Genomic DNA, 16552 nt, shown 5'->3' with positions numbered 1-16552 from the left:
GGGGGGGGGGGTGAAGGGGCTGGAAGAAGTAATTGGGGAACTAAGGGGCCAGGGCCCCCCTCCCGACAGTTTTCCTTGCCAGGTCCCGACACTTTCTGAGAAGGAATGAGCTGCGCGCGACTGCCAGTCAGCCAGTCGGGCTCCGACACAAACACACGCACGTGCGCCCCGCCCCCGCCGCGCGCACGCGCCCCGAGGCTCGGCGGCGGCGACGGGCGCGCGCGCGGTGTTCGCTGCCCCCACGCCGCTCCCAGCGCTCGGATCGCGGCGCCTCCCGCTCACAGCACCGCTGCACGCCGGCCCAGCGGACCCGGAGACGGTGGCCGTGGTCTGGGGGCTCCGACGGCGCAGCGGTCGAGGCGGCGGCGCGGGAGGAGCGGAGCGGAGCCCGGCTAGTCCCCGGGAGGCGATGTTGCCGGGCGCGGGCCCCCGCGAAAGGCGGGCGCCGCGGCAGGCCGGCCGGTGAGGCGCCGCCAGGGGAGGCCGCGACGGAGCTCCCGGACCCGCCATGGGCTGAGACACGTCCTCGCCGAGCAGGTGCAGTGAGCAGAGGTCCCGCGGGGGGAGCCCGCCCGACAGGCCCCGGGGCCCCTCAGCCCAATTAGGGCTCGCCCTACCCAGCCTGTGCCCGGTCGACCTTCCTTCAGCTCCTCCGCAAAGGCCCTGCTGACCCCGCCTCCAGACCTGGGCCCTGTAACCCCAACAGTCCCTGACGCCCCGGCGATCCCCATCTTCCGCTCCTGTGACCCCAGCCCAGCAGGCCCTTGTGTCCACCTCCTCCTCGGTCCCAGTATTTTGAGCCCACCGCCTGCACAGTGCTTGGGAACTACCCAGCATCTCTTCTTTTCTCTTCTAGCCCAACGGGGATGGGGCCGCGTGTGGGGTGGGGGGAGGAGAGAGGAAGGCAGGAGAGTCGGTCCTTCCCGCCAGAGGCCCTGGTGACCACAAACCCATCCTCTTTCTCTTAAGCCTATAGTGAAAGTGACCCTTCCTTACCCCACCAGAACATGCCCGGGTGACTTCCTCCCAGATCTTCCTTGTGGCCTTCCTCGCCCTCCCCAGTGACACTATGCAACCCCAGCGTGACCTGCGAGGCCTCCGGCTCCTGCTGCTGTCCTTGTTCCTGCTCCTCTTTGAGGAGGCCAGAGCTGGCCGTCCCTTGGTTAGCTGTCCAGCCGCCTGCCTGTGCGCCAGCAACATCCTCAGCTGCTCCAAGCAGCAGCTGCCCAACGTGCCCCACTCCTTGCCCAGCTACACGGCGCTCCTGGACCTCAGCCACAACAACCTGAGCCGCCTGCGGGCTGAGTGGACCCCCACGCGCCTGACCCACCTGCATTCCCTGCTGCTGAGCCACAACCAGCTGAACTTCATCTCCTCTGAGGCCTTTTCCCCAGTACCCAACCTGCGCTACCTGGACCTCTCCTCCAACCAGCTGCGTACCCTGGACGAGTTCCTGTTCAGTGAACTGCAGGCGCTGGAGGTGCTGCTGCTCTACAATAACCACATTATGGCAGTTGACCGCTGCGCCTTCGACGACGTGGTCCAGCTGCAGAAACTCTACTTGAGCCAGAACCAGATCTCCCGCTTCCCTCTGGAACTGGTCAAGGAAGGAGCCAAGCTACCCAAACTAACGCTCCTGGACCTCTCCTCCAACAAGCTAAAGAACTTACCATTGCCCGACCTGCAGAAGCTGCCCGCCTGGATCAAGAATGGGCTGTACCTGCACAACAACCCGCTGCACTGCGACTGTGAGCTCTACCAGCTCTTTTCCCACTGGCAGTACCGGCAGCTGAGCTCCGTGATGGACTTTCAGGAGGACCTGTACTGCATGAGCTCCAAGAAGCTGCACAATGTCTTCAGTCTGAGTTTCCTGAATTGCAGCGAATACAAGGAACGTGCCTGGGAGGCCCACCTGGGTGACACCTTGACCATCAAATGTGACACCAAGCAGCAGGGGATGACCAAGGTGTGGGTGACACCAGGCAATGAACGGGTGCTAGATGAGGTGGCCAACAGCACAGTGACGGTGTCCAAGGATGGCAGTCTTCATTTCCGGCGGGTGCAGGTCGAGGATGGGGGTGTGTATACCTGCTATGCCGTGGGGGAGGCTTTCAATGAGACACTGTCTGTGGAGTTGAAAGTATACAATTTCACCTTGCACGGACACCATGACACCCTCAACACAGCCTATACCACCCTCGTGGGCTGTATCCTCAGTGTGGTCCTGGTCCTTATATACCTGTACCTCACCCCTTGCCGCTGCTGGTGCCGGGGTGTCGAGAAGCCTTCCAGCCATCAAGGAGACAGCCTCAGCTCTTCCATGCTTAGTACCACACCCAACCACGATCCTATGGCTGGTGGGGACAAGGATGATGGTTTTGACCAGCGGGTGGCCTTCCTGGAACCTGCTGGACCCGGGCAGGGTCAGAACGGCAAGCTCAAGCCAGGCAACACCCTGCCGGTGCCTGAGGCGACGGGCAAGGGCCAGCGGAGGATGTCAGATCCAGAATCAGTCAGCTCGGTCTTCTCTGATACGCCCATTGTGGTGTGAGCAGGATGGGTTGGTGGGGAGATTCTGCCCTAGGAGAGGTAATGCACCCCTGAAGGATATGAGGGGATGGAAGAGAGGGCTAGCTGCCCAAGGGAGTGGGCTCCCCCCGAACTCAAGGGAATTGGTCATGGTTACAACAACAGGCAAGACCCCAAGCAGGGTGTGGCTGCCATGATTTTCAAATATGGATATGCTAATTCTCAGGCAAATGCTACACCCCTACCCAGAGCCCTGACAGTTCTCAACGTGGTGGAAGAAGAGGAGTGTATCTGAGCTGGTGGGAATGAGGAAGGGGTGGGAGGAAGAGCAGAGTCCTTAAACTTTTTTGAGGTCATCCCTAGCACCTTAAGAGAAAATTATTTGGAAAAAAAAATCATTTTTTCCTATCTCTGCCCACCCACACCTGCGATGTTGTGTGTGCTGGCGGGAAATTCCACAGCAGCCATGTTGGGGAAGAGCTATATTATCTTTGACCCGGAAGTCACACTTCACAGCTGGGGAAATTGGAAACCTTTGGAAAAATGAGTCAGGAAAAGGCTGAGACCTTAATCAGCAACACTCCCCAAAGCCGTTGTAAGACTTCCCACTAATGCCTTCTTTCTGGATGAGCCCTGGGTGGATGGGTCTTTGCAGGAGCCTGGCCTGTTGCCTGTCAGATATGGCAACAATGTGAGACATGGTATCTGTGCCTTGTCCTGGGACCAGTGGTACAGAGGGGTACAACATGAACCGAGGGTTCCATGTCACAGCATAGATGCCAGCACAGAACTTGGAGATAGGGGATAAACTCCAGATTCGCTAATTCCCTGGTTGGTGAAATCCTTGGTTAGCATTTGATTCCCAGAACCTGTGTGTGGCACCAGGGTGGAGAGTGCTGAAAGCAGAGCTTCTATGGATGCCTGCCACAGACGTGGGATGGGGGCCTCTTTGCACTAGGAGGAGGAGGGTAAATCAGCCTCTATTATGTAGCATCCAGCTGGACCTACCTGATTTTCTGTGTATGCCATCTCTTCATTCAGTCTCCTGGTCAAGTTCAGGTGGGATTCTGAGTGTTCCCTAATATGCTGCTCTGTAAAAGGAGTCCAGAAAGTCTGGCCCCAGCTGGGTTAGATTGGGCTCGGGGATGGAGGGGGCCCGGTATGTATCTCTTCTGTGTTGACAAAGCTGCTTTGCTCCTCTCTTAGAGATCTCAGCCCTGCTGCAAGGCCAAAGCATGGGATCTCATCATCTGAGGAGATGGAATTGAGTGGTCTCTGCCACAGAAGAATGGCAATTTGGAGTGTGGCTAAGTTTTGCCCTCTCCACAAGGTTCCAGGCAGTCTTGTAACAGTCAGTGGCACTAAACTTTAAAAAGGAGACCCTCTCAGCCAGAGGTCTGTGCAGTTGTGGTTGTCAGGCCCGAGGAACTTAAGAACAGGCCCAGCGTTCCACTCCATCCCAGTTGCAGGATACTTTGGGTATAGAGACGACCACACTCCCTTTGACTCTACTGCAGGCCCTGGGAGTTGGTTGCTCTGAGCTTTGGCAAGGGGACAAGCAGGGCCAAGGTGAAAATGTTCTCTGACGTTGGTCTTTTCAGTCTCTCCCCTCTCTCCCACCAAGTCTCCTTCCATCGGAAGTTCTCCAGATCTTCTAGTTTTCTGATCTCTCTTTAGGTTCCAAGAAGTGTCATTTACCTGTGGGTGAAAGCTGCTTGCTAGGAGGGCCTAACTCCTGCTGCCCATTAAGATTTGGGGAGGGGACTGGAACTCAACGTCTGCTTCTTGTCTGTTCCTGGGATGTCAAGACTGCTGTCCATCCTTTATTAGTAACCTAGTTTTGTCAAGAGAGATGCAGCATTTCCCTCAAGTACTTGCATGCTCATAGGGATGCATGCTTATAGGTCTGCATGCACCCCAGCACCTTGACTTCCATCAGGACAGTGAGTCTTCAGTCCCCACTAATGTCCGCTTCCAGAGTGGTTTCCACCTATGTGCACAACTTCATGCACACAATTTTCTTGCCCTGTAGAAGAGACAGTGACCATGCCAGGCTCCACAAATACAAACTTTTGTACTTTAGATTTCTGAACTGCCTGAAGCTTCACCCACATCTCCACGACACTGAATAACTTCTCAGAAAAGGCTGGAGTTAGGAGAACTACAGGTTGAAGATCTTGAGAGAAGGGGTGATGAGGAGCTAGCTGGCTCTTCAGACCCCTCAGAAACCTTCCCTGGATTAAAGTTGATATATGTGAGAAATAAATATAGAACTAGGTCAGTGATGGACCCAGAACAACACTGGCAGGGGACCAAGGAGCTGTAAGTTGCTCTTCCTGTGTTAACTGCCCTGGTAAGACAGGGGCAGGAGGAAAAAGTTGTCTGGTTATATTCCAGAGACTTCTGAAGATTCTTATACTGAAGCTATAGGAACCAGGACTCCCTCCTCAGACTTACTAGGGAATCGGGGAAAAATCTCACCTCCATTCTGCAGCTTCCCCTCTAGGCACCATCTAGGGCTCTGAAAATCTTTAAAGTGAATGTCAAATGAAGTGAGTCTTCTGGGGCATTCTAGCTGAGTTCCTGAGGACTAGGAGGGCCATTTGCTTCATAAATCCCACCCAGTTTAGGGCATAATATCAATAAAAGGCCCTGAGGATCTAAGTCTCCCCACTGTATCCACTAGGTTGGCCAGTACCTACCAGTTTGAGAGACTGGTAGACGTGCCTGGCTGCCCCAAGAGACTGAACTGATGAGCCTCTTCCCATGGTTTCAGTCGACAGAACCCAAAGGTAGCTTTCTACCTGGGGGATTGGGTACTCAGCATATGTAAGCTCACTAGAACCCTGTGTAGGAAACTTCCAGCTCTGGTTAAAAGAAAAGGTCGAGCCATCACCCCAACCCCCATAAACCAGACGTGTCTCCCAGGAAGTAGGTGTCCCTGGAGACAGTATGACAGGGCTCTACAATCTGTCTGTGTGATTATTTGTGATTTTTTTTCTTTGCCTGTATTTATGAGGCTCCTAGGAAGGATCCAGGAGCAGGTATACCCCAGCTGGGGAGAGTAAAGCCGACTGATTGCAGTTTTCCGTGTGTCCTTACCTTTGTACTTCCTTGTAGCCCTGCTGGTGGAGCAAGCAGGCCTCCCCATGTCCAGGATCCTAGTCCTCCCACTTATGTACTCTCAGGCTGGCAAACCTTGGAGCCTCTGGGCTCTGAAAACTAGACAATGATCATTAAACCTGGCTTGAGTCTCTGTTCTGGCATAGTCTGTGACTGGTTTATTTATCTTTTCAGCCTGTGGCTGGGGTTCACTGGACCTCAGAAGGGTGTGGCCTGTCTAGGGGGAGAAGAGTTAAATGCTGTTATAAGGGCATGGGTTGAATCCACATCTAGGCATTAAGATGGACCAGGGGTCAGCCAGCCTTTTCTGTAAACAGCCAGACAGGAAATGTGTTCGGCTTTGCAGCCCATATAGTCTCTGTTAAAACTACTCAGCTGTACCGTTGTGGCAGGAAGGCAGCCACAGACAGCACACAAATGAATGACTGTGGCTCTGTTCCAGTAAAACTTTATTTATGGACATTAAAATGTGATTTCCATATCATTGTAACATGTATTTGAGGTTTTTTAACCATTTAAAAATGCACAAGCTCTTACTAGCTCACAGACCATACAAAACCAGGCAGCAGGTTGGTTTTGGCCAGCAGACCATAGTTTGCCAACCCGGCAGATATTCTCAAAAGAAATGTCACTGACGCTTTAGCAAGAGTTTAAGAAATTCCATGACTTGGGGCTAGAGCCTGTAAATAAAGAAGGCTTTCTGGATCCCTGGGGAGGAGGGTTGCCTCCCTGAAGAGTTCTCTTAAGTCTGGATCAAGCCTACAAACTGTACCATGGAAAAATGCTTGGACTGGGTTAAAAGAAATGATGGAGAGCAGCTCGGTTTCACAGTATTTTGATTATTACCGGTATATGTTCATGCCGTGAATGGTAACCATCTTAGTTTGGCTTAAAGTATATTAATCTAATAGGAAGGTTATTATTCATTGACAGTGTAATATGTCCTAGGCATTGCACAGAACACAGAAATGCGGTCCCCACTTTCTTGGTACCAGAAGACAGCCTACCAGAAATTGGACTGGATTCTACTAAATTCTGAACATGCAGTTTCTTTGGCTACTCTCTTGGTACTTCTGGAAGGGGACTGTCATGGTAGATTCCACAAGGGAAGAGGACATGGTATAAGGAAAAAAGAAACTAAAAGAATCAGAATTTGGGGAATCCCCTGGCGGTCCAGTGGTTAGGACTCCATGCTTCCACTACAGGGGGCACGGGTTCAATCCCTGCTTGAGGAACTAAGATCCCACAAGTCATGCAGTGCAGCCAAAAAATAAAAGAATCAGAATTTGAATAATTACCTAATTTCTTACATTGATAAAATCTTGACCGAAGGACAGTCCTCCTCTGTCTGGAAAGCTGTCTTTTTCTCTTCATGAGGAACAAGTAAAGTGGTGAGGGATGGAGACACCTCACAGCCAGCCACATCAGACCAATCAACCTTGGCAGTCAATGAAATGACAGATATTGATGCCAGAGCACACCCAGAGTCTACATTTATATCGTATTTTTAAATCTTTCCAAAGCAGTTTTTGCTATGGCTGAGTTTAGCCAAGAGGGTGAGCTGATAAAGAGAACAGATCTGGGGAAGACTACTGAGAGTTCTCTCCTGTATTTTGGCCTGTGCCAAGCCCTGTCTCTGTGCCTGAAAAGTTTTGGTACTCCTTTCTTCATCATCCCAAGGAATCTGTGGCTGCATCTCTTCAACCCTCCCCTTCTGCCCCCTTCCCCAACCCCCGAGGGAGTTCCATAGGTTCTGGCCAAGATGTGCAGTTTTGTCTGCCATGTCTTGCAGCTCTTCCCCTAGATCCTCTTAGGTGGCACTGCAGGAGAATGGATGAGGTTAATATGATGGTTACCTTTTAGAACAGAAAATGGGAGTTCAGTGGATTGCCCAGCCTAGTCTCTCTTCCATCTGATCTCTCAAACTCCTTCCCTTTCTGCAGTTGTAGCTCTTGTACCCCTTATCTTGTCTCCCAGGCAACCACTGGTGAAGCTTCACTTTTCCCACGCACACTGCAGAAAAGGCTCAGGCCCATGCCGTAGTATGGTTAGCTCTTCTGGTCTGGCTACAGTGAGCCTATGCTGGATGCTTCCTCTCCCCAGGCTTGAGAGAGGAAAGCTAAAGCAGCTGCCACGTCAAGCCCTTTCATCAGACTTATATACTGTTGGGTGGAAAACATGAATGTTTTCCTGCCCTGAGGCCTTCCCGTTGACAGAGGTTTTGTTACAGTCCCACAATCACAGAGGGCATGGAGAGAACCAACCTTTAGGACATGAGGCCCTGCAGGAACTTCTAGGTGCCCTACAGCACTGACAAACATCAGGTGAGAGTTACCCCAAAGTTTGGGGGGGGGTGTATGCATGTGCACGCCCATACAAACATGCACACAGGTTGGGGAGCACTGTAGCTGGATAGAACTTGGTGCTGCTTTTCCTTCACCTCCCACTGCTCCCTCACTTGGCCGTGGTTTGCTTTAGGTGTGGACCTAAGCAGAAAGGCCGAGTCCAGTCTTGGGCATCCTTAGAAAGCACTGTGAGATCAGTGGGAATCTGCTTTAAAGAGAGGGGTGCTGGGGGCCTCTCATGTATACTCAATGAGACAAAGTTGAATCCTCTGGTACCAGAGACTAGCCTGAAGTAGCTACTTAATCTGCTTTTAACAGAGGTTTAAAAAATCTGGTAAATTCCAATAGCAAGTAGATAAAAAACTGGAACTTATTCCCTGCACATTGGTAACTTAGTCAAGCCTTCTGGGTGGGTAGGTGGATGGGTAGGGAGAAGGTGGTCTTACTGGAGGGAATGGAGGGAATCTGTCTGCTTTAAGCTTAGCCCAGTGCTGGAGACTGTCTACATCAAACCACCCTCCAGGGAAGTTCTGGGGCACTATCCTCCTGCCTTTCAGCTGTGTCTTCTCTGGGCCTATGCTTTGCTGAGGCCATGACCGCAATGCCTGACTAGTGTTTCATTCCTGGATCCCAGGATAGGGAAAAATAAAATAAAATAAAAACCACCAAGATTAAAAACCAAATACCAAAGCCTCTGCACTCCTGGGGTGCCTGCCTCTCTGTGTCCACTCAGCCAGCAGACTGCTGGCTGTTCTCAGACCAATGGAATGGAAAGTATCCTTCTTCTAATTTAAACATAACTGCTTTCATGGCACGTGTATGTGTGTGTGCATGTGCATGTGTGTTTTAATTCCAATAATGTCCTTTGAGGAGGAAGGGGCTGTGACCCTACTCCAAGAGCCTGAAACAAGGAAGGAGAAACAAACCCGTGAACAAGCCAGGGGTTGTGTCTCACAGCTCCCCACCTCCACCCTGTGCCTGGGTGAGGGCCTGAGGCAGCCTGTGGCTATGGGGGAAACCAAAGTGTTGGTATGGCAGTGTTGTGTCCATTGCTGTTGCTCCTCCCTTCCTGGATTGTCTGCTCTGCCTTTCCCTCAGAAGAGCAGAATTAGGTAGAAGAAATTTAGAGAGATTTGTGACCAGGAGCTCCAGGCTAAGACCAGCTCCAGGAACTTCAGCCTGGACCTGGGGGATAACTGACTCCCAGATTGGCAATCAGCCCCATGACTTGAAAGCACTAGCTGGCAGCACTTAGGGCAAGCTTCACTAGAGTCATAGCCTTGGTGGCATTCCTGACCTTGCATCTAAGAGGAAATGTCTGTGTTCTCCAATGATGGCCAGCCACACAACCTCTCTGAGACTTGGGTCCTCTAAGCATCATTATTCATAACTGTTTTTGGCCTCCCTAAAAGAAGCATAAAATCCAGAGCCAGGCTGAGTGAAAGAGAGATAAGGACAAGCACATAATACCACCTGTTTACATCTGTTTAATGCTTTGAACTTCCCAACGCCTGTTAACATGCATTCTGTCATCTAGCGCTCACAACATCCCTGTGAGATAGCTCAAGCAGTAAGTGATTTGCCTGTGGCCACACCAGTGTTAGGAGCTGGGTAAACCCAGACTGCAGGTTTTCTAGCTCCCAGGTCGATTCACTTTTCACTTCAGGATATGTAGACTCTTTATGCCAGCCAGACGCCTTCCTGCTCCCTAAGCCTGCAGAGGGCCACCAGAAATGCTGAGGGAGTCAGGGCTGTCCCCTGGAGGCCAAGACAGGTCAACAGAAGGAAGGGCAGGAGTACTAGAGGTTCAAGGTCAACAGCCACCACTACCAGTGTCAGTGGAGCATGCACTACGTTCCCTACATCTTGACCTTTGTCAGGTGAAAAGGCCTTATTCGTTTACTCAGAGGATGCTCAGAGCCCACTCCCCAGAGGAAAGATAAGGCTTGGCTGGGAGGTGAGACTCCGGACCCATCCTCCCTCTGCAGCCCAAGAAGAGGGGGAAGGTGAGGGCTGGCTGACTCAGCCTGCAAGTGCTTTGAGATCTGGAGCTGAAAGTCCCCAGCACTGTTCAGCTAATGATTATTATTAACTCTGAATGGGCCTTGGCATAGCAGCCAGCTAGCTCAGGGAGAATGCCTGGATCTCCCACAGTGAGGTTTTAAAAAGAAGACCCATAGCAGCCATGCCCAGGGGTGGGAGGGTGGGAACGATGAGAAGGAAGGGACAGGCCAGTGTCAGGGAGTGGGGAGAGGTAGTATATGCTGTGAGAGGGTGCGGACAGAGGAGGCACAGGCTGGCAAGAGATAGCAGCGTACCTTCGATGCAGCTGAAAAGCCAAGAAGGTGAGGCTGGGAGACTTCCCCAGACAGAGCTCCTGCCATTCAACACCACCTCCCAGCCAGGGGCAGGGCGGGGGGGGAAGTGTTGGGGTGGGAAAGCGGTGGGTATGGGAAAGATGGGGGCTTCGGGGTGTTATGTGAACCCAGAATGGTGATCCTATTACCATTTGGATTTAGATACAAAAAGCATCTATATTGGGCTTCCCTGGTGGCGCAGTGGTTGAGAGTCCGCCTGCCGATGCAGGGGACACGGGTTCATGCCCCGGTCCGGGAAGATCCCACATGCCGCGGAGCAGCTGGGCCTGTGAGCCATGGCCGCTGAGCCTGCGCATCCAGAGCCTGTGCTCCGCAACGGGAGAGGCCACAACAGTGAGAGGCCCAGGTACCGCAAAAAAAAAAAAAAAAAAAAAAAAAAGCATCTATATTTCTAATGTCCTCAAGGCTGCGTTTGAATGTAATCATATTTGGAATCAGGACTTAGTGAGTTTGATATGCAAATTTGTGCAAATGACACAGAATTTTAAAAAACTTGAACACCCTGGCTTTCTTTTTTAAAGGCGAAACAGGCTGGCTACTTGCAGCTTTCCCTAGTTAGGGGACAAGGGCAAAAGGGCAGCCATTTGCTTCTCCCCCAAGGCCTCTGCCTCACTCCTGAGGAGCCCAGATAATACCCGAGATGGGGAGATACAGGGAGGTGGGGGGATAGAGGGTGTAGGGAGGAGGAAACACACAAGCAGGAGGCATATGCAGGCATCAGCCCCCGAGATCCCAGCTGGAGGAAGAGTGCCCCGGCACTGAGGTCTAATGGTTGTCCAGCTGCTGCCCCAGGATGTGAGGGCAGGTGGTGATGGAAGGAGAAAGGAGGGGAGCGGAGGGAAGTCCCTACAATCTGGCCAGCTGGGAAGAAGGGCTCCTCCTGGTGACCTCCTCCCTATACTGCAATCAGACTTGCTAAGCAGGAGGAGACCACCTGTGCCCCCCTCTCTGCCCTGTGCCCCTGCCCCCCACCAGGCCTACCGGTCAGAGAAGTGACAGCTGGGACCCCTTCCTCCTGCGGAATATAAATGACTTCCCCCTTCCTCCCAGGGCTGGGAATAGACATCAGCTGGCACTGCCCACGCAAACTGCCGCCTGTCAGCCAGCCTGCCCGCTCACCAGCCCCCGCACCACCTGGAAGGAGGCAACACCTCAGGCAGGCTCGGGCTTTATGGTGTTGCCTGCTTGGCTCCCAGAGCAAGCTGGTGAACCCCACTCAGCCTTCCTGCCCTGCTATAGACAGAGTAAGACTCCCAGCACTGACTGTGGTAGGCAAGGGGGGATGGGTTCCCTGATCAAAGCGACCTCGGTGAGAATCTCCTCCATGCAGCCCCAGCAACCATCTCTCCCAAGTTCAGAACACACTGAGGAGTTGGAGAGGGGAAAGAGGGCAATGAAAAAGACAGGAACAATCACCCTCTGCATAGCAGGGGTCCCCCTTGAGATGCTCAGGGTCTGGAGAGCTCCTAGGAGATGACACCTGACCCGGGAGGATCCTAGCGAGGTCCGCTGAGAGGACCCCTCTGCCCTGCAGTTCTCACTCCTGTACTGTTGAATCATACCAACCTCCCTGCTTCTGAGCCACCCAGAGATGAGGTCTTGAATCTTCTAAAGACCTGAGATATCCAAAATATTGCTATCTAGGAACACCTACTCCTGCTCCTGGGACCTAGAGCTCCAGGCCCTACACCCCAGGCCTCCCAGGGTTTCCACTGAGCTCTCTCTACCAGCCTTAACACCAATTTCCTGGCTCAACGATTTTCAGTATTTGCCATGGTCTACGGAGGTCCCAGCTCCCCGACTGAGCCAGAAGACAGTCAACCAATCTAGCAACCAGCCCTTATCACCGAGGGCAGTCTGTGGAACTACTGACACTTTCAGTTTGGAACAAGGAGGGGTCTCTGCAGGGAAGAGAGTCCAGCCCTCATTTGTCAGCTGGCACCAAATTCAGCCCCCTCCTGGGCCAAAGAGCTGGCAAGAGATGACACTTGAGAAAAGCTTAGCTGACGAGGGGAGAAGGGGAACCAGAGACACTTTGTTTTCTCTTAGATCAGAAGAGCCCCGCCCCATTTCCTTGACTCTTATTTTGTTCTAACAGCTTCGGAAGAGCTCCACAAAGCTATGTGCTAAGGCAAGGACCTGAGCCCTAAGAAGGACAAAACATGAGATGCTCAGGACTACTTTGTCACTGAGAATGGATGTCTCGCAGCCCTCAAGCCCAGATCCTGAAGTGAGCTGAAGGAAGTTCTTAGCTGGGCTAAGAAGCCCAGCCAAGAGCCAAGGCTTAGTTAAGCCAATGCCCTTTTGCTCCTCCAAAAGTTTTAAAGTGACTTTAGTGCCTTTACTGTCTTGATGTTCTGGAGACCCTCACCTGGGCCCCTTCTCTCCACAGTGCCTGACCCCTTGTCCCTTGGTGCAGGGGCCAAATCGGCACAGATTCCTGAAAGGCCACAAGAGCAGACCTGTCCCTCCAGAGGGGTAAGGAGACAATGAATGTAAGAATTACACCCTGAGTCTGCTGAGTGGGACAGCCCATGGTTCAGACCTTGGGAGGGTGTTCTGTGACATCAACTTGACAGACACTGAAAGTTAAGAGAGATTGTTTAGAAACAATCACTCATTACACAGATGAGGAAACTGAGCTCCTGAGACATGTGACTCGTATAAGGTCCCACAATAGAGTGTACAAGAACCATACCCCATAAACAAGACCCATTGGCTCTCTCCATTACACTGCTTTCTCAGAGTGACCCAAAGAGCCATAGCTTTCATTCATAAGTTACAGGAATCCAACTTTTCACCAGGCATGCAAGCAAGAAATGACTGCTAGCACCATCAACACCACCACCCAACACTTCTGTCTCCCATCAAGAGTGGAGGCTTCAGGATCAAGCTCCCCATCACCTTTCACTTGCGCCCCGTACATTTCCCCATTTTGGCCCACTGAGTCATCTGTCAGCAACAGCAGTTTGGGTTTCTGCAGCCCCTAGCCCAGCTAAGAAATACAAAAACCCTACCACTTCTGAAGTGGATCCCTGAAGGTCACCAAAGGAACCACTGAAGTCCAAGTCAAGTGTCCCATTTTGATTCACAGTTTGGAGGAATTCACATTTCCATTTTCTTCCTTGGCAAGTAGAAGCTGGAGATCTGGTGCATGATTATCAGGGCTGGATAGAGGGGCAGCGCCAGGCACAGGTACCAGGCTGCACCTTTGATCTGGGCCTGGAACCACACAGAGTGCATACCCAGGAGCACTGTTACAGTAGCCATTAAGTAGATCACCAGTCCACATGTCAGATGGTAGAGTTTGAGGCGAGCCACCCCTGAGACCCTGGCTGCCCGGGGACAGAGGAGGCAGAGCCCACACAGTGCCTGGACGCTAGTGGCCAGCAATGTCAGAGCCCCTACCCAGCTGTGCCAGGACACCAGGTGGGGCAGCTCACTGCGGGTCCTGCTGGAGATGATAAAGCCCAGGCCAAGGGCTGCGCAGAGGATGGCTAGGGTCTGCCCCACCCAATGGAGTCGGATCCGGGCCTTTCGGGAGCAGAAGAACAGGGAGTGCTCAGGCGAGAAGAGTAGGATGGCCTCAGCCATGCAGAGGCAGAACTGTGAACACAGGAGAGGGCCAGTGAGCCTCAGATCCAGCTTGGAGGCCTAAGAAAAAAGAGGTGCCCCCAAACATCCAAACAAGGAGGACAGAGGGTGGGGGCTAAAGAACTCCCACCAGGACCACCTGCCACACAGGTCAGCATTTGTGGGCAGAAATGGAAATCCATGCTAGAGTGGAAGTCTCATCATTCAGGCTGACATCATGCCCCCACCTCCACCACAGACAATGACTCTCATTTCTTGACCAATGGGAACAGCAAATGTTAAACTTCCTCCTGAACTTTGGGGTGGGGAGCAACTGGATTACACCCCTTCCACTTCCTCCTTTCAGGCCCTAATGGAGAAAAAAATGGTATCTTCCATGTCCTCCCACCCCCTTAAACCACCTGACTACCTACAGCCCAGCCCTCCATGTTTCCTTCACAGGTTGCAGGAAATGATGGGGCCCTGGGCGTTTCCCCCCACCTCTCTGAGCCTCAGAAAGGCTAAGCCTTCTGAAGGCTGGATGCTTCCTTAGGGGCATATCCAAACAAATCACCTGCAGAAAGAAGCCCAAACTCACCGCCAAGGCCATGAATACAGGGTGCCAGGAGAAAAGACCTAAGAATCAAAGAGAACAGACTGACGGCTGGGCACCGTTGTTTCTACCCCTGTGGCTGGCTGGAGCCCAAAGAATCTGGCTGGAGGGGAAAGGTCAGAGTAGTGTCTCCAACCCTAATGGGTAATCAGGAACTCCGGGCACAGTGGAGCAGCCAAAGGGCCTTAGGGTGAGCAACCAAGAGGGCAAACATACCACTTTGGCCTGGGTTCCCCATTCAGCACCTCGCAGCTACCAGCCCAGTCCTAGAACAGACCTTGGCATCCCTCCTTTACTTGTATCATCCACGAGGGGCTTTGCTTATGATGAACTAGTGAGTTGCGTTCACTTCAGTCTTCTCTCCTCCCAGCATCCAAAGTCCCACCCTTCCAGGCCCCACCCTCAGGGTCACGCCCCACCACGCCCTTACTACACAGTCCGCCCATCCACTGCTAGGGTCCCCACTCCACGCCTCTTAGCGCTCCCAAGCGCTGCCCCTCCAGCATCTAGGCTCCGCCCCCTTCCCCGCCCCGCCTTGCACACTTACTGGTTCCTGGCCGGGACAGCACTGTCAGAAAGATGGTGAAGCCCAAAGCGACCAGGTGCGCCAAGATCCCACTGCCTCTCCGCAGCCACCGGGTCAGTCTCGGCTCGCTCTGTGGAGCGGGAACCAGACCTACCTCCAGGGACTGCATGGCGGTGCCCGACCGCCCCACACTTCCAGCTGCCAGGGCACGTCTTCCGGGTTTGCGATCGCGGAGGCGGCCTCGGTTGCGGGAGAGGCTCCTCCCCGGGACGCCGCCGGCAATGCGGCGGTTCGTCCACAGCGCCCTCTGGGGGCTGGGGGAAAGCGCATCCGTCCTGGAGAGCCCCGAGGGCAGAGGCGACTGGACAGCTCCGGGCCCACCGTGTGTCTTCTGCCCAACTCATGTGTATCTTTATGTCTACCTGGGCTGACGGGGCTTATGTCTCAAATAGCCTGTGGAAACTACATTTACGACAACTTATTTCACCCGAATCACAGATTTGGTATACTGAACCAAGAGTGTGAAACCAGTGTTTTGAACAGTTTTCCAGAAATACTGGATTTCCCTGGTTGCCCACTCTCTCCTGCCACCTCTTCTTCTGTCTTGTTAAGGGAATAAGATCCCTCCCTGCCTAAAAGCAAGGAGACTGAAAGGAGAGGAGAAAGCTAAAAACTAGTGCCCTGTGCCTGGTGAATTCAGGTTTGAGGACCAAAGGAGGGACATGCAACAGTCATATCCCCTGTCTGCACAGTAGCTGTTGTCCCCAGTGAGACAAATGGAAAAACTAGGGCACTCCCAGCCCTTGCCGCCTCCACACCATCTGCTCAGCCCTGGGGAGCCAGGCGAACCTGAGGGGCTAGGGCCTCCCACACAGCTGCTGCCTCCCACACCAAGGGAAGTTCTGTAAGTGAGGATACCTTTTCCCTTCCTGCCTCCAAAAAAAGGTGTGGTTCAGCTTAAGGAGGCCTACCTGGGAGAGGCTGTACCCTTTCCTGAAGGGTAAACCCACAGGCCATGGAGAAAGAGACCAAAACCAGGCCGTCCCACAGAAATCAGGGCCATCCTGAGTGCAATTACCAACTCAAGCTCCAGTGGTTGAGAAAATAAGGCTACTAGTAAGAGGCAGGAAGGGCAGAAAGGGCTGAAGAAACTGAGGCAGTAATTCAGAGACAGGACGGAGGAGCAGGATTGCTGGAAGACCAGAAAAGGGCCACAGGCAGACATCCACAGAACTTCAAGGCCAAGATCCAAGAGTAGAGCCAGAGGTGTGGCTCCCCTCCCCCATCAAGTGTCCTTTCCCAGTGGGACTGTAGTCCCCTTGCTTGCTCGGAGCTACATGCCTCCTCATCCTAAGACTCCCCCAGTGGTACAACCCCCAGCCATTTCCACAGACTAAAAGGACAAAAATATACGAGTGTAAGAGATTTTTTTTGCAGGCAAATGACAGGAGCTGGAGTCTGACTG

The 16552-nt window shown here is 53.0% G+C and overlaps 2 protein-coding genes across 8 annotated transcripts; one reads left to right on the top strand and one right to left on the bottom strand.

The window, feature by feature from the left end:
• The first annotated feature begins 225 nt into the window (after positions 1-225).
• Positions 226-6146, top strand: AMIGO1 (adhesion molecule with Ig like domain 1). 2 transcript variants are annotated; one of them, XM_059042748.2, is made up of 2 exons: positions 226-537; positions 1005-6146. In XM_059042748.2, the coding sequence occupies exon 2, from the start codon at positions 1070-1072 to the stop codon at positions 2549-2551; it is 1482 nt and encodes a 493-aa protein (XP_058898731.1). In that variant the 5' UTR covers positions 226-537; positions 1005-1069; the 3' UTR covers positions 2552-6146. The 2 variants fall into 2 exon arrangements, with proteins under 2 accessions (XP_058898731.1, XP_058898954.1); XM_059042971.2 differs by having other exon boundaries at positions 970-6146.
• Positions 6085-16141, bottom strand: CYB561D1 (cytochrome b561 family member D1). 6 transcript variants are annotated; one of them, XM_059043454.2, is made up of 3 exons: positions 15109-16141; positions 14547-14584; positions 6085-13981 (listed from the first exon to the last, which is right to left on the bottom strand). In XM_059043454.2, the coding sequence occupies exons 1-3, from the start codon at positions 15254-15256 to the stop codon at positions 13481-13483; spliced, it is 687 nt and encodes a 228-aa protein (XP_058899437.1). In that variant the 5' UTR covers positions 15257-16141; the 3' UTR covers positions 6085-13480. The 6 variants fall into 6 exon arrangements, with proteins under 6 accessions (XP_058899437.1, XP_066897581.1, XP_066897594.1 ...); XM_067041480.1 differs by having other exon boundaries at positions 14523-14584; positions 15109-16079; XM_067041493.1 differs by lacking the exon at positions 15109-16141 and adding an exon at positions 14778-14916.
• Positions 16142-16552: the final 411 nt, after the last annotated feature.

Source organism: Kogia breviceps, chromosome 1, assembly GCF_026419965.1.
Source record: "Kogia breviceps isolate mKogBre1 chromosome 1, mKogBre1 haplotype 1, whole genome shotgun sequence".
NCBI lineage: Eukaryota > Metazoa > Chordata > Mammalia > Artiodactyla > Physeteridae > Kogia > Kogia breviceps.
Note: the sequence above shows the minus strand (reverse complement) of the source record. Positions and strands in the feature narration are given on the sequence as shown.

Coding starts and splice junctions, on each gene's coding strand:
- CYB561D1 (XM_067041480.1), bottom strand. CDS start 15,256: ATGCAGTCCCTGGAGGTAGGTCTGGTTCCCGCTCCACAGAGCGAGCCG. Junction 14,585..15,108: donor GCTGTCCCGGCCAGGAACCA/GTAAGTGTGCAA, acceptor TTTGATTCTTAG/GTCTTTTCTCCTGGCACCCT. Junction 13,982..14,522: donor GTTTGGGCTTCTTTCTGCAG/GTGATTTGTTTG, acceptor CTGTGTTCACAG/TTCTGCCTCTGCATGGCTGA.
- AMIGO1 (XM_059042748.2), top strand. CDS start 1,070: ATGCAACCCCAGCGTGACCTGCGAGGCCTCCGGCTCCTGCTGCTGTCC.